Source organism: Onychomys torridus, chromosome 8 (assembly GCF_903995425.1).
Source record: "Onychomys torridus chromosome 8, mOncTor1.1, whole genome shotgun sequence".
NCBI classification, from domain to species: domain Eukaryota; kingdom Metazoa; phylum Chordata; class Mammalia; order Rodentia; family Cricetidae; genus Onychomys; species Onychomys torridus.
In genome coordinates, this window is record NC_050450.1 from 38,588,350 (window position 1) to 38,604,914 (window position 16,565).

Sequence of the window (16,565 nt, forward strand, 5' to 3'; positions counted from 1 at the left end):
CCTGTTGACACTGCTTGCTGGGGGTTCTGCCGAGGTGGCAAGTCCTGTATCACAGCAGAGGGCTATGTCTCTAAGTTCTCCCTGTCCTCAATCCACCACTGATGGTCCTTTGGACTGGCTCCTCCAGGCAATGCCCTGCAGTGCCTCAGCATGCTGCCCCTTCCTGTTTAACATGCACCAGCATACTTAGTTCATTTTTTGTTCCTATGTGGCACATGCCTGTAATCCCAGCACTTGGGAGGCAGAGGCAGGTGGATCTTTGTGAGTTCGAGGCCAGCCTGGTCTACAGAGCTAGTCCAGGGAAACCTTGTCTCAAAAAACTAGTAAATAAATAAATTAATTAAAACAAAACAAAAACCCCTTGTGGCTGAGTTTATTATCTGGGCGCAGTGGTGTCTAATTTCAGCACCCAGGAGGCTGAAGTAGGAGGATCACTCTTAGGGCTGTCGGGAAGGGCTTTGGAGATTCATCTTTTCCAGAGTACCCTTGCTAGCCACCAGCCCCAGCTTTTCGTACCACTTCCGTTGACTACCTGGAATGTGTTCTTTTCCAAATGTTGTGGTCTGACCACAGTGAAAGGACTGTTCTTCTGCAGCATGCCAGTGGGTCTACCTATCTTCACTGCCACTATCGAGGGAGCCTCCAACAGATGGAGGAAGAGCAAAGTTCAATCAGGAAAATTGACACCTGTCAACAATGTCCCTCGCTACTCCACCCCACGGAAGTCCAACACACTACACACTAGTTTCCATACTAGTAAAATATTTTTATTATTTTTATAACACAAGGAAAGTAAAGACTTCTTTTTGGTGTATACCAGAGCTAAGGGAAGCAGAATAAGGGAATTAATAGGACTTTTATGCACTTTTGATGACCATAAAAAGTTAACAATACCAACTGCTTGCCATAAAACTTATCATAGCTCCAAACACATATAAAGGATCAGTTTTAAAATCTATAAAAGTAAAAAATATACAGTTGGACGCTCTAACACTTATTTCATCTTCAATATAAAACTGTAAACATTTATTTACACAAAGCACATGTGTAGAAGAAAGTCCGAGCACCCTTTTCTGCTTGAGGCATGGCTCTGAGAAGATGGGATGTGCGAGGAAGTGGGGTCACCTCTTCCCAACTTCTCAAAGCCAGACTCATAAATAAAGCCGTGGGCAGCTCTGGGGGGACCCCAAGAATCACATTTTATTGCTATGACACTGAAAGTGAGCCGCCCACTGCCCGTGTGGCCAACCTGGGCCTAAGGTAAAGTGGGGACTGGCTGGTGTGCCCTGGGCAATGGGTGCAGGAGGTGGGCAGCTATCGCAGGAGGCTGGAAGAGGAACCAGGATCCGGTTCCAGCCCTCAGCCATGTTTTTGGTAGAGAACCTGCTAAAGTCACCCTCTTCCCCCTACAATTGAGGGGTGATCAGAGGGTGGCATCTTCACTGGCTTTATGATTCACCTGCTTCTCTGAGAGCTGAACTGAGTTTCTGGGGAGGACGGGCGGTAGGAGACATGGCTAGGAGACACAGACCCGAGAGCACAGGTACCCTCAGAGAAAAAGGCACTGCTGGTGCAAAGTAGTTAGCAGTGTGGACACCCTCTGACCCTCCAAGTGTGCAGGCTGCTCCTGTCATTTCCTTGGCTCAGTTCTCTACACTGGATTAAGAGTTCTGGGACCCAGGACAATGGGCAGAGCTGTGGTTCCTCTACAGGCCCCTCGGCACCAAGTCACTCCAGCAAACCTTTCCCTCCGCCATCCTGCTAAAGGTCTCACCATCTTGCTTGTGGTAAGAACAAGCGCTGTCAACAGCCCCCTCGCTCTAGTCTGTGGTCATCAACAGACTTCACAGAGCATCCACTCACATCTTTAGCAAGGATGGGTTAGTGTTATAAAGCCACTTTCCACGTGCAAATGGTCAGCCTCGGGAGAAGCGCAGCACGGCAGGAAGAGCAGAGAGACCCCTGGGCGGCGGGCTGCCTGCAGCCTTCAGGCTCCTTCAGGAGTTTGACTTCTCCTCTCTACTGTAGTCAAGGGAATCGCCATTTCCCAGTTCGGCTGCAAGAGGTTGAGGCAGAAAGAAGGGCCATGGGGATGATGTGGGGAAGAAAGATGTGTGTACAACCGAATGGCACTTCTACAGTGGTAAATACAGGTTGTCAGAGAGCTGCAGAGGCTGGACCCTCAAGGGGACCCAGTATCCCAAAGAGTGAGTGGCAGCTAGGAAGTAGGAGCTTAAGGAAGGACCCTATCTGGACCACTGATCTACATCTTGTGGCATCCAGGTCATTTTGGCATCTGCAGCCACAGTCTACACTTGTGGCAATGATTTCCAGTGAGCCTGAAAGCTGACAGAGCAGGAAGAGAAAGGAAACCCCAGGTCTCCAGTGCCACTGACCAATATAACCACCACCTAGCCTAATATGCTTAAAAATCTTAAATTAAAAAAGGTACTTCTATGCTACAAAATGCAAATTATTCTATTTAGAATTTCAAAAGAAATTTGTTCCCAGCCTTGAGGCAAGTGGAGAAATCTGGGTAAAAACACAGCACATTATTTTTGATAAGCCTGACATGGTGGGGCTTAATTGTTTCCACTGGCTTTTTGGTCATGTGGGTAGGAAGCCACCTTTCAAATCCCTATCCTGCTATCCCAAACCCAGGTAGTGATGCCAATGGGCTGGGCCAGCCCAATGGACCAGCAGATACTGACCAGAGCCGGCTTCAGCTGTGGCTTAAGCTCTACTGGCCTAGTGCTCTGGGCCATGGGCTTTTGGTCCAAAGTAGTTGCTCTTTCTTGAGTCTGAGAACAAAAATATAAGATATCTAAACATGGAAAACACACGAATTTCTGTTACTGTGACCCTAAAAGATCATCCAACTCATTTATCCACTCTTCAGAAGTCCTGTTCTTCAGCAGTGAATCAATCAGATCAGTGTGTCCAGCCACACTGGACAGCCCACTGCTGCCTGGCTGCCCGCTGAAGGCAAAGGGCAGCTCTTGGCCCATGGTCCTCACAGGGTAGGCCTGAGTACAGTGCAGCCCCGCCCTGCTGTTCATCTGTGAAGTGGGGCTCTGGCTAAAGGCCCCCAGCTCAGGCCCTGCAGGGCTTAAGCCGGGCAAGCCCTGCTGAGGGGCTGCTTGGGGAGGTGCCGGTGCAGGGGCACTGTTCCTCTGCTGTGTGCTCACTGCGGGCAGCAATGATCCTGCTGCCCCTGCTGAACTCATGGGGGCCATGGGCCTGCTAGGCATGGCTTGGGAGAACTGCTGGCCAGGTATTTTCAGGTGAGCCTGCTGCATGTGGAAGCTGGAAGCTGCAGCGAAGGGGCCCACGCTGCTGTTGCCTGGCGTCTGGCTGCTCAGGTTTGGCATTCCCTGATGTTGCCATGAGGCATTCTGGCCTCCCATGGCAGCTGGCACCCTTGGGACTTGTGGCTTTGTTAAACCAGGAGGCAGGGTTCCCTTACTGTGCTGCTGGGAGAGGCCAGCACTCCCCAGAGAGTTCTGTCCATAGGCAGCTGGAGTGGAGGCATTTTGGCCCACATTGGTCTGCCGTGGAATGTGGGCATGTGCGCTGGTAGCCTGTGGTGGGGGCTGGGCAACTATCTGGGGTAGGCCAGAGGCCATGCCATAAAGGCTGCTCTGAGGCAAGCTCTGGGACCCAGTAAACTGGGCTACTCCTCGGTCCTGCTGGCCTGAGCTGGAGGGGAGAGAAGAAACAGGAGCGTGTCCAGGACCCATTGACATCAGAGTCCCAGGCTGTGGCGGCGGCGGGAACACTCGAGGACAGCCGGAATTGGATGGACCCAAGTTGTTCATGCCAGGCACAGCAGCAGCAGGTCCTAGAAGACAGAAAATTCTAGCAATCAAGTTGGCATTCATTTTTTTCTTTACATTTGTGTGTGTGTAGGTGTGTGTGTGTGTGTGTGTGTGTAGGTGTGTGTGTGTGTGTAGGTGTGTGCAGAGGTGCATTTGTGCCAACAAGTGTGTGGAAGTCAGAGGACAATAGGCAGGAGTTGGTTCCTATCTTAGGCTTGGTGGCAAATGTCTTGCCTCAGTGAGCCACCTTGCCAGCCCCTGTTGGTATTCCTGATTGTTGTGATGGAGATACACAGAGCTAAGGTGCAGCTCTTCTTCCATGGGCACGAAGTCAGAACCCTCCCACCTCATGGGCAGTGGGGCAATGACAAGTTTCAGGGACAGAAGATAGAGTGAAGCTCCAGAGTGGGAAGTCAGCTGTCTTGTCCATTTACTTATTAAGCATCCAACAAAGTTTTTCTCAGTTGGGACCTAGTCAGACACTAGAGATTTAAGACAGACACCTCAGGATCTGTCTGTGGAAGGCAAAGCAACCACAATGTGTGACAGGGTCGAAGTCTGAGCAGCAGGCTATAGAGAACAGGGTCTGAAGGCTTTGTGCCTAAGACTTGGGAAGTCTTCAGAAAGAAGGGGCTCAGAATTGAATTCAGGGCTGGGAGTGCAGCTCAGTAGGTAGAACTCTTTTAGTATGCACAAGAGCTTGAGTTCAATCACCAGCAGCAAAGAAGCACACATGTGCACAAAACATGCATACATATGTGTAGGCACTCATGCAAATGCACATGTGTAAGCACAAACTCATGGATAAACATGCACACATACACAGATGTGCACCCACATGCAGGTTGACATGACAGTCTAGAGGAGAGGAGCATCTGAAATGGAGAAAAGGCCGTGAAGGGACAGAACTGTGACAAGTATGGGACATTAAGGAGCAGCCATGGCTGGGATGCATCAAGAAAAGGCTAGTAAAGCCTGAGGCTGGAGCTGAGTTCTGCAGGGTGTGGCTGTTGGTGGCTGCTGGCTCTTGAATGGAGCAGCGGCAATCTGGGAAGGGCTCTGTATAGCTGGAGACATGGCTGGAGACACTGTCACTTAGGACACAAGGTGACAAGGTGGTTGAGGCAGGCAGAAATCTAGCATGGAATGACCAGGTATTTACTGAGCACAAGCTTGTCCTCAGGAAACTCGCTGTCTACTCTTCCTGTGTGTGTGTGTGTGTGTGTGTGTGTGTGTGTGTGTGCATGCACACCCACACACATATATATGCAGGCACATGCATGTGGAGGCTAAAGGTTGACCTGAAGCACAGTTCCTCAGAAACTGTCCACCTTGTTCTTTGGGACAGTATCTCATTAGTTGAAGATCACTAAGTAGGCTAGACTGCCTGGTTAGAAAGCTCCAGGGAGCTGTCTGACTTTTTTGTGGTACCTGAATGACACACACATGCTACAGCACCTGGATTCCCATCTCTTTGCCAATAAGGCCTCTGCAGTCCTCTCCTTTCTTATAGAGACCGGTGTACTGGCCTGGAGCTCCTGATCCACCTGCCTCCATCTCCAGGTGCTGGGATTATCACCATGTCTGGCCTGAGCTTTGCAGAGGACCCAGGTTTAGCCTCCCATAATCCTAGCTCCACAGGGATCCAGCACTCTGGCCTCCATGGGGACCTGCATCACATATGCTAACCACTCCCCTCCCCCAAATGTAGACATAATGAAAATAACTTTCAAAAATAGGTGTAAATGCTGGGCAGTGGTGGCGCACGCCTTTAATCCCAGCACTCGGGAAGCAGAACCAGGAGGATCTCTGTGAGTTCGAGGCCAGCTTGGTCTACAGAGGGAGTTCCAGAATAGCCAAGAATATACAAAGAAATTGTCTTAGAAAAGCCAACAAAAGCAAAAAAGGTGTGAGGAAAAGGGGAGAGCAGAGGTGGACGACTTGACTCCCAGTAACAGCTTTTATCAACGTGGCATGGGATGGACACTGGCTCCCGTGACACCTATACACTTTAAGTCCATATCCCAGCCAGCACCCTGGGATACGCCACCTAGATTCACTCTCACATGACTCAAGTCAGTTTCTCTGAGACACTTCACAATGAAGTTCAGAAAGAAAGCCAGACCAGAGCACACCTGACTGACATGTCACTTGCAATCTCTACCCAAACAAGTTGCTCAATCCATCTGAGGTGACAGCTGAGGCTCAGGTGTTTCTGCCTTCCCTATGACACCAGAGTGAGGAGAAGCCAAGCAAAAGCCCACAGGTGCATTAGAAGGAACCTTCCTCTGGAAAATCAGACATTTTTGTAGGTTTTGTTTGAGGCAAGCACCCTCAAACTAAGAAGCTGAAGATGACCTTAAACTCCTGATCCTCCTGCCTCCACCTTCCAAGTACTGGGCTTACAGGCATGCACCACTACCCTAGCTTTGGGGTTCTTCTGAAGATACAAAGAACTATCTTAATTAGGACTTACACATAAGATACCCTCTAAGTAGGAATCATTTTCCTTCAAAAGCCTGTTTAACTGTGAGCATCCTCAGTCAACCTTGGAGACCCTCTTCTTGTGCCACAAAGGAACTAAAAAATCCAGGCCTCCCTCTCTTCCAAACCACAGCTTCTATGAGCAAGCCAACTGGGGAACTCATCACACCACACATCATGGCTCCACCCACCTTCATGCCCAAAGCTGCCTTCCCCACACCCTCCATCTCCCCTTACCTGGGAACTGTCCAACCGCTTGGGGAAAGGTGCTTTGCGTTGGGTCTTGGTACTGGGGGGGGGGGCGGGTCAGATGACGCTGAAACTGTTGCTTCTCCTAGAAAGTGCCAAGAACAGAAACAGGAAAACTTGACATAAAGACCAACGAGCAGGAAAGCAAGGTGCACAAGCAAGCACGAAGCTCACAGGCGGGCTCCTGGGGTGCAGGGAAGGCCAGCAACTGCACATGGTGCAGTGTCTGGGTGATAAAATGGGTTCTGGCAGTGACTGCACAACCCTATCGTTACAATAGAAACCACTCAAGTGTGTAGTTTAAACAAACCATATGTGACACGAATTATATCCTAATAAGCAATTGGTTTAAAAAAGATGATGGCAGCCGGGCGGTGGTGGTGCACACCTTTAATTCTAGCACTCGGGAGGCAGAGGCAGGTGGATCTCTGAGTTCGAGGCCAGCCTGGTCTACAGAATGAGTTCCAGGACAGGCACCAAAGCTACACAGAGAAACCCTGTCTGGAAAAACCAAAACAACAACAACAACAACAACAAGACAGGGGGCTGGGCAGCAGTGGCACACCTTTCATCCTCGCACCCAGGAGGCAGCGGCAGGCAGATGTAATTCAAGGCCAGCCTGGTCTGTAGTGAGCGTTGTCCTGCCTGCCCACAGTCAGGACAAATCTCTCTCACCCGCCAGGCCCATAGACGCTCAGAACCAACCAAGTAAACACACAGAAACTTATATTGCTTACAAACTGTATGGCCGTGGCAGGCTTCTTGTTATCTACTTCTTCTATCTTAAATTAACCCATTTCTATTAATCTATACTTTGCCACGTGGCTCGTGGCTTACCATTACCTTACATCTTCCTTGTCATGGTGGTGGCTGGCAGTATCTCTCTACCCAGCCTTCCACTTCTCACAATTCTCCTCCTCCTTGTCCTGCCTATACTTCCTGCCTGGCCACTGGCCAAACAACATTTTATTTATACAGAGCGATATCCACAGCTTGGTCTACAGAGCAAGTTCCAGGACAGTCAGGGCTACACAGAGAAACCCCGTCTCAAAAAAACCAAAAAAGAAAAAGAAGAGAGAGAGATGGTGGAGCTGTAGGAACGGCCAACCTCAGTGTGGTCTCTGTGTGTTTGCGTATGTGTGGGCAAGCATGGGCCGTGGTGTGTATCAGAGGACAGCTCTGCATGTGGGACCTGCCCTTTTCCTTGTGTTCTCACAAGGGTTTCTTTCTGTTCTGCACTGTGAAGCCAGACTTGCTGGCCCACCAACATCAAGGGAATGTGTCTCTGCTTCCCATCACCATCAATGAGCCCTGGGGTTACAGACCTGTGCTCCTGCTTTACATGGGTTCCAGGGCTCTCAGGCTTGTGAGCCACTTCCTGGTCTCTTTTCTTCCTTTGAGATAATAGTATCACTCTGAAGCTCAGGCTGGCCTTGAATTTACTATGTAGCTAAGCATGAGGACATTCTCCTGCATCAGCTTCCTCAACTGGCTCCTGTCTTATAAGACATGGCTGCCTGGTGTCGGCACTCTACCTGGTAACCCAGTGTGAGGGAACCATGCATCATGATCTTAGGGGACCTCGGGGCATCTTTCCTTCCTTCCTTCGTACTCTGGCTCCTCCCACCTCACATTCATAGCAAAGAGGCATCCACAGTGACTGATGGCCTGTGTGTGTGCCTGCAGAAACACAGCAAAATGCCCCTCACAGATGAAGATGCTGCCTTTATTAGTTCCCACAGACCACATGCCTAAGAAATGTTAGCCTTGGGAAGGAAGGTTCTATTTACTTACTTTAAATATTAAAAACATTTTTTTAGCACTCCTTTAAAAAACGAAGTAAAGTTTGAAGCACATTTTTATTTACTGTGTATGAATGTGTGCCATAGTGTGAAGATCAGAGAACCACCTGCTGGAGTTGGTCCTCTCCTGCCACCTTGTGGGACCCTGGATCAGACTTAGCTTGGCAGACCTGCGTACAAGGACTTCTATCCACTAAGCTACCTCACTGGTCTTTTTTTTTTTTTTTTTTTAAAGATTATTAAAAGGCTTTTATTGTTGTTTGACATAGTGTCTCACTATGTAGCTCTGGCTGTCCTGGAACTTACTCTGTCTCCCAAGTGCTGAGATTAACGGAGGGCATCACTATGCCTGGCACAGATTTTTAAAACCCATCTAAACAGAAATCTCAACAGAAGAATCCCAAATGGCTGAAAGACATTTAAGGAATTGCTCAACATCCTTTGTCATCAGGGAAATCTAAATATCTCCGAGATACCATCTTACACCTGTCAGAATGGCTAAGATCAAAACACTGAAGACAGCTTATGCTGGAGAGGATGATGTGGAGCAAGGGGAACTCTCCTCCACTGCTGGTGGGAGTGCAAACTTTTACAGCCACTTTGGAAATCAACATGGCAGTTTCTCAGAAATTTACCTCAAGACCTAGTGATACCACTCTTGGGCATATAGCTAAAGGATGCTCAATCATACCACAAAGACATTTGCTCAACTATGTTTATAGTAGCATTATTCATAATAGCCAGAACCTAGAAACAACCTAGATGCCCCTAAATTGAGGAATGGACATAGAAAATGTGGTACATTTACACAATGGAGTACTACTCAGTGGTGAAAAACAATGACATCTTGAAATTAGCAGGCAAGCAGATGGAACTAGAAAATATCATCCTGAGTGAGGTAACCCAGACCCAGAAAGACAAACATGGCGTGTACTCACTCATAAGTGGATACTAGATGTAAAGCCAAGGATAAGAGACTTCAACCCACAGCTCCAGAGAGGCTGGCTAACAAGGAGGACCCTAAGAGGGACACCTGGATTGCACTGGGAAGGGGAAATAGATGAGATCTCCTGGGTAAACTGGGGGTGGTGAGGGTGTTAGAGGGGTGGGAACATGGGGGATAGGAATGGCAGAGTTGGGGGGGGGGTGGAGACAAGAGAACAACAAAAGAGCTAACCTGATAGAGGAGCCATCATCGGGATAGGGAGAAACCCAGTGCTGGGAACCCCAGGAACCCACAAGGATGACCCCAGCTAAGACTCCTAGCAATAGTGGAGAGGGTGCCTGAACTGGCCTCCTCCTGTAATCAGATTAGTGACTACCCTAACTGTCATCATAGAACCTTCATCTGGTAACTGATGGAAACCAATGCAGAGACCCACATCCAAGCACTGGGCCAAGCTCTGAGAGTCCAGCTGAAGACAGGGAGGAAGGAGTGTAGGAGCTGTGTGTGTGTGTGTGTGTGTGTGGGGGGGGTGATCAAATCATGATGGGGAAACTTACAGAGACAGCTGACCCGAGCTCATGGGAGCTCATGGACTCTGGACTGACAGTTAGGGAGCCTGCATGGGACCACCCTGCATGTGGGTGATGTTGAGTAGCCTGGTTTGTTTGTGGGGCCCCTAGCAGTGAGACCAGGATTTGTTCCTGGCGCATGAACTGGCTTTTTGGAATCTACTCCCTATGGTGGGATACCTGGCTTAGCCTTGATGCAGGAGGAGGAGCTGGGTCCATGCTTTGTTGACTCCCATGGGAGGCCTTACCCTTTCTGAAGAGTGGATGGGGGAAGGGCAGAGAGATGGAGGGAACAGGAGGGAAGGAGGGAGGGAAACTGTGGGTTGGTATATAAAATAATACAACAACAACAAACATTTGTATATGTGTTTGCTTGTGTGGGTCTATGTGCACCACATACATGCAGTGCCCACGGAAGCGAGAGCGGTGGTTGGATCCCTGGGAACTGGAGGTATAGGCAATTTCGAACCACATGATGTGGGTGGGTGCTGGCAACAGAACCCAGGTCCTCTGCAAGAGCAGTATGACCTCCAGCCCAGCTGGTCCTAATTAATTAATTAATTAATCCTTCCTTCCTTCCTTCCTTCCTTCCTTCCTTCTTTCCTTCTTTCTTTCTTTCTTTTTTTTGGTTTTTTGAGACAAGTTTCTCTATGTAACAGTCCTGGCTGTCCTGGAACTCACTTTGTAGACCAGGCTGGCCTCAAATCCAGAGCTCTGCCTGCCTCTGCCTCCTGAGTGCTAGGGTCAAAGGTGCTCGCCACCTGGCTTGGTCCTAATTTCTAAAAAGAAAGTCTATCTTAATTATGTGTTGGTGGGGTGGGGGGGCTTTCACCCATGGTGTGGGCAGGGAGGTCAGAGGGGCACTTGTGGAGTGATCCTCATCTTTCGTGTGCATGTGAGTTACAGGACTGAACTGAGGTCAGCAGGCTGACCAGCACTTCACTCACTTTGGATTCTGGCTGGGCTAAAAAGAGGACTTTAAAGGGCGCAGCCTTGAGTTTGGCTGCCAACGCACTCAGGCAGTGCCTGGTACCTGCTCAGCCAGAAGGTGCTGCCTCTGTAAGAACTGCTGCTGCAGCTGCTGCTGCTCCCTCTGCTTCTGCTGGTCCAGGAGCAGCTGGTGCTGCTTCATCACGGCTGCCTGCTGCTGGCTGCTGAGATATGGGGAGCTGCTGTGAGTACTGGCCACAGAGACACTGGGAGGCTGGGTCCCCACGCTGGCAGTCTGGGCTGGTACAGGGACACTGGAAGGGTTCTGCTCCTGTCAAGAGAGATGAAGAGATCCAAGTCAGATGGGATGGATGATCTGTCCCAACCTTCATCAAGCCAGGTAAGCTGCATCCATGACAGTCATAATCTTTCTTAACTCCAAGCCTCTGCTTCCCTGATGTTGTAGTTTGGACACGAAATGTCCCTTATGTGTATGGTGGCAGCATCTTTAAGTCCTAGTACTTGGGTGGCAGAGGCCAAGCGGAACCCTGTGAGTTCCAGATCAGTCAGGGATACATAGTGAGACCCTAACTCAATACAAGAACAAACAATAACCCACCCCCAACCCAAAGCAGCCCCAAACATAAATTCACATTTAAAACAAAACAACAAAGAACCCCAAGCCAGGCGGTGGTGGCGCATTCCTTTAATCCCAGCACTTGGGAGGCAAAGCCAGGCAGATCTCTGTGAGTTCGAGGCCAGCCTGGTCTCAGAGGGAGATCTAGGACAGGCACCAAAGCTACACAGAGAAACCCTGTCTCAAAAAACCAACCAACCAACCAACCAACCAACCAACCAACCAAACAACAACAACAAAAAACCCAGTAATGCCCTAGAAACACCCCACCCTTAACCAACTCAAACAAACAAAACCAAAAAGCTGCTCTGCTTTTAGATTGTAGATTTGGTTTATGGCTGTCCCCAAACAGCATGAAATCATTTTTTAATGCCCACTTGTATACACATATTTTCCTGGGAAGGTACTGGACAGCTTTGTCAGATACTTTATATCTTTAGATTTTAAGATTTGTCTAGTGTTTCTGTGTGCACCTGAGGTTAACATCGTGTCTTTAATTGTTTCATTTTCTGAGACAGGATCTCTCACTGAACCAAGAGCTTCCCAATGTGGCTAGGTTGGCAGGGTCCTGTCTCCAAAGCCCTTTCTGACTGCACCACCCACCAACTGTATACTCTGCCTTCAAGTTCAAGCTTAAAAGCTATGTAAGTGTTATACACTCCCCTTCCCCTCTTTTTTCCTATAAAACAAGCAAGGCCTCATACTGTAGCTCAGGCTGGCCTCAAATTTGTGGCAACCCTCCTGCCTCACCTTCCCTGTGCTCAGGTTGCTGTGAACCACAACAGGTTTGCTGTTTTGTGACAGTCTCACAATGTAGACCAGGCTGGCCTGGAACTCAGAGACCCCTCTGCCTCTGGAGAGATTGAGGGATTTAAGACTTGTGCCACCACACCCGACTATCCTCAGGATCAAGTCTAATCACCTGTAATCTCCACACTTGGGAGGTAGAGGCAGGAGAATCTTTTGTTCAAGAGCAGCTTGGCTCTGTAGTGAGCCAGGGCTAAATGAACTGACCCTCAAAAGCACAAAGATCAATCCTTCCTTAGCCTGTACACTTTCCATTTCCAAGGACGATAGCAGCAGCTGCTCCACCACTGTCTCTTGTACATTGACTCTAGTTTAGAATGGGACTTCATTCACTAGTGCCCACAGCAGAGTGATGGAGAGAAGGCCCCGACTCACCTGCCCAGGTGGAACCAGTGACCGGAAGGGCATGTTTCCTGGCTTTGGTTTCATCAGAAACAAGGAGCTCTGCTCATTACTCAGATGGGGCAGCTGCTGGGGAAGATAGGCCATCAAAGCTGGTTTATTCTGGCCAGACCCAGGGCCGCCTTGCCCACAGTCTGCTTTGTAGTGAGAAAGAGGTTTTGTATTGCCATAGTCTAGCACAGACCCTTGGTTATTCACGGAGCTCTGAGTCAAGTTACCCGGTGGCTGGTGACTCAGCAGGTTCGAGTGGCTGGCTTGGAGGTAGGGACCTCCTGGCCGAGGAGAACTCTTGTTCACACTAGGCATCATGAGCAGTTTGGAGTTGGTAAAGTCTTGCTTATAGCCAGGAGGGCTGGCAGGCTTCTCCACGGGATAAGGGACATCTAAGGGACTGTGGGAGGGCCCCGCCTGCTGCCATGTGGACAGCTGGCCTGGGGCAGGTGCTGGGGCAGCTTGCTGTGGATTCTGCAGCATCTGCTCACGCTTCTGCTTGGCAGCTATCTGCTGGAGCTGGTGAGCAGAGGACAGCTCTGAGGCCCCTCCTGGGCCCTGGCCAGGCAATACCACACTTGTGAGAGCTCTCTGTGCATTCTGGGCCTGGGCTGATGCCGGCATCAGGTTTGGACTGGGATTGTCCGCCCCAGGTTGACCAGTGGTATGAAACAGAGTCTGAGAGCTCCCCAGACTTGGAGAATCTGTGCCCACAGCGGCAGATGAAGGTCCCAGAAAGGTCTGTCCTGCAGACCCAGCCCTCACTTGTGGAGAACCTAACTGCTCTTGCTCAAAGGCTGCTGGAGAGAACTCAGTCTTAATATTAATGTCCTGGGCCAAGGGGGTTTGTGTGGCAGAACCAGAGGGCTCTGGATCCTTCTTCTCCTCAAAATCTTCAGTGAACAGGTCCTTCATGTCTTCGTCGGGCACCGACCTGTTCAGCTCTTCAATGAGCTCCTTCCATTCCTGCTCATTAAGGTTGAGATCCGGCATGAGATTGCTCTGGGAAACGGAGCCTCCAGCACCTGCTATCATGCATGGCAGGTCGTCTACTGGCTCTTGCTTGAGTTCCTTACTCAGGCTTAGAGGAAATGGCTCATTCGAGTTGCTGCCTCCATTCAGGTGGATGCTTGAGTCTGCCATACACTTCTTGTTGATGGGATCTAGTCCCAGGGAGTGCTTCCCACCAGACTGCAGGGCATCTCCCCCAGGAGGCTTGTCAGGTTGACCAAGGGGTGAGGCAGGAGGAAGCCCATTGGCAGACACACTGATGCCCAGAGGGGCCTCTCGGCGGGTCTTCTTATGCCCAGGAAATAAGTCTCCATAGCCATTCTGTTGATCACCATTCTGAGGGGAGGCAGCGCTGTCAAGATTCCTCTTCACTGTATCATGAAGATGCTGGAAAACATCGGACAACAGACTTAGGAACAGATACTTGTCTTAGCTTCCCTTGCCCCCCAGTGACTTCAATCAGAGATTGCCATTCTTGCAGCACTCTCCTATGGGTTCACACCTCCCTGCACTTCGGCTTCCCCGTACAGAACTGCCTCTATCACCAGATCTCTGACTGGCTAATCTAGCTTGCTATGGCCACTGTCATCTAGTTTGAGGGTCTGCAGAAGACCATAACACAGGAATCCTGTACGTCATACCCAAGACCAGCCAGTGCCAATCCCCCTTCCTACTCATATGAACCAATACATTGTTCCCCCTGTGCTTAGACTGATTTAACATGGATTCTATTACTTCCAACCAAAGGAGCTGTGTGGTTTGAATGAGAACAGCACCCACAGGCTTATCTATTAGAATGCTTAGTCCACAGTGAGTGGAACTATCTGGGAAGGAGTAGGAGGTGTGGCCTTGTTGAAGGAGGTGAGTCACTGGAGATGGCCTCTGAGGTTTCCAAAGTCCGTCTCAGGCCCAGTCTTGCTCTTTCTCTACCTGCAACTTGTGGATCAGAGATGAGCTCTTGCCATGTGAGCCATGCCTGCCCATCTGCCACCATACTACTTGCCATGATGCTCACAGACTAACCCTCTGAATCGGTGACCAAGCCCCCAGTTAAGTACTTTTCTTTAGAAGTCGCCTTGTCCTGGTATCTCCTCGCAGTAATAGAACAGTGAGTGAGACAGGAGCCTGACTGGTGTAGTTTGTGTCTCAGGTAGTGGCAGTATTAGCCACAATAACCCCACGTCCACCCAACTGCCCATTCCTGTACCCTTCTCAAAGTCACCGGTTACCTCCATGGTGCACGCTTCCTCACACACCACATGGGCTGGTTTGTGTTTTCCAGCTCTTGTCCCACTTTCTTCCCATCACCTCTATGGTGGTTTGAATAGTTATGGCCCCCACAGACTCCTGTTTGAATGCTGGACCCATAGGGAGTGGCACTTGGGAGGTGTGGCCTTGCTGGAGGAAGTGTGTCACTGTGAGGGTGGGCTTTGAGGTCTTACAAGCTCAAGTCTGTCTGGTCAGTAGGACACACAGTTCACTTCTTGTTGCCCGTGGATCAAGATGTAGAACTCAGCTCCTTCTCCAGCACCATGTCTGCCTGCATGCTGCCATGCCTCTTGTCATGATGGTAATGCACTAACCCCTGAAACTGTAAGCCAGCCCCAATTAAATGTCTTCCTTTAAAGAGTTGTCATAGTAATGGTGTCTCTTCATAGCAATAGAAACTGTAACTAAGACAATCTACTTTCTTTTTTTTTTTTTTTTGCTTTTCAAGATAGGGTTTCCCTGTGAAGCTCTGGTTGTCTTGGAACTCACCAGGCTGGCCTCTGCCTCCCAAGTACTGGGACTAAATCCTCCTTTTCATTTTTGACATCTATTTATTTTGTGTGTGTAGGGTGCATGTACATAGGCCACAGTAGGCCTGTGGAAGTCAGAGGACAACTTTCTGGAGATGGTTTTCCCTTTGACCATGTGGGTTCCACAGACTGAATTTTGGTTGTCAGGCTTGGCAGCAAGTGTGACCTACTGAGCCATCTCACCAGCTGCCGTATCACCGACCTCACAACCATCGCCACTCCTCATCAAGCCTGTCACTGAACATGACCATGTCAGTTCTGGCAGCCTCACTTTCTTCTTCTTTTTTTAGTTTTTCGAGACAGGGTTTCTCTGTAGCTTTGAGGCTGTCCTGGAACTCACTTTGTAGACTAGGCTGGCCTCGAACTCACAGAGATCCACCTGCCTCTGCCTCCCGAGTGCTGGGATTACAGGCATGCGCCGCCACCACCACCCAGCTTCACTTTCTTCTTGACTGGCTTCATCTGCTAGCCTTAAGAGCCTACACGTGCCAGGGACAGGTGCTGTGGGGCCTAGGCAGTCTTTGAGAGCACAGAACAATACCCTGTAAAATCAGTGCCCTTAGAGCTGGGGCGGGGACTGCATGAGGAGAGCTGGCAGAGCACAGAGGAGGTGCTGTGGCTCACTCCTTCCCCGCCTGGGCTCCAGCTCTCAGCCCTCCTTTCCTGTACGTACCTTTATCAAGTTATATTTTATCCTCTACCCCTCACCCCCAGGACCACGCCTGCCTCCCACTACTCCTGGGCACATGAAGTGTGCTACTAAAAAACACTCCCGCCTGGCACTGTGTGTGGTATTGTATATTAGTAATCCCAGTACTTAGGAGACTGAGTTAAGTCTCGAAAGTTCAAAGCCAATCTGGGCCACAGTGAGACTCTTTCTTTAAAAAACAAGTTCCTAGCAGCTGCTAAGTCTGAGTTCCACACTATCTCTCTGCTGCCCAAGCCTACAATGTGGGCGGCGCCTCCCAGCAGCAGCAGGCTGTGCTCTGGTCACTGAGGACAGCTTCCTCCACCTCAGTCTCAGTTGCTACCACCCTTCTTTCCCACCTTATCAACGTTCTCTCTTCCACTTTATGGGTGTTTTGCCTGTGTGTACACATACAAATTAAATCTTGTTTGT

General features: G+C 49.8%; 1 protein-coding gene across 1 annotated transcript in view; it reads right to left on the reverse strand.

Moving 5' to 3' along the window:
* Window positions 1-745: 745 nt before the first annotated feature.
* Maml1 (mastermind like transcriptional coactivator 1) overlaps window positions 746-16,565 on the reverse strand; it is a 39,141-nt gene continuing 23,321 nt past the window's right edge. The window contains exons 2-5 of the mRNA XM_036196634.1: window positions 12,618-14,033; window positions 10,902-11,129; window positions 6,540-6,636; window positions 746-3,841 (exon numbers count right to left, since the gene is read on the reverse strand). Of these exons, the coding sequence (XP_036052527.1) occupies window positions 2,853-3,841; window positions 6,540-6,636; window positions 10,902-11,129; window positions 12,618-14,033 (2,730 nt within the window). The 3' untranslated portion in view covers window positions 746-2,852. The remainder of the gene's footprint in view (window positions 3,842-6,539; window positions 6,637-10,901; window positions 11,130-12,617; window positions 14,034-16,565) is intronic.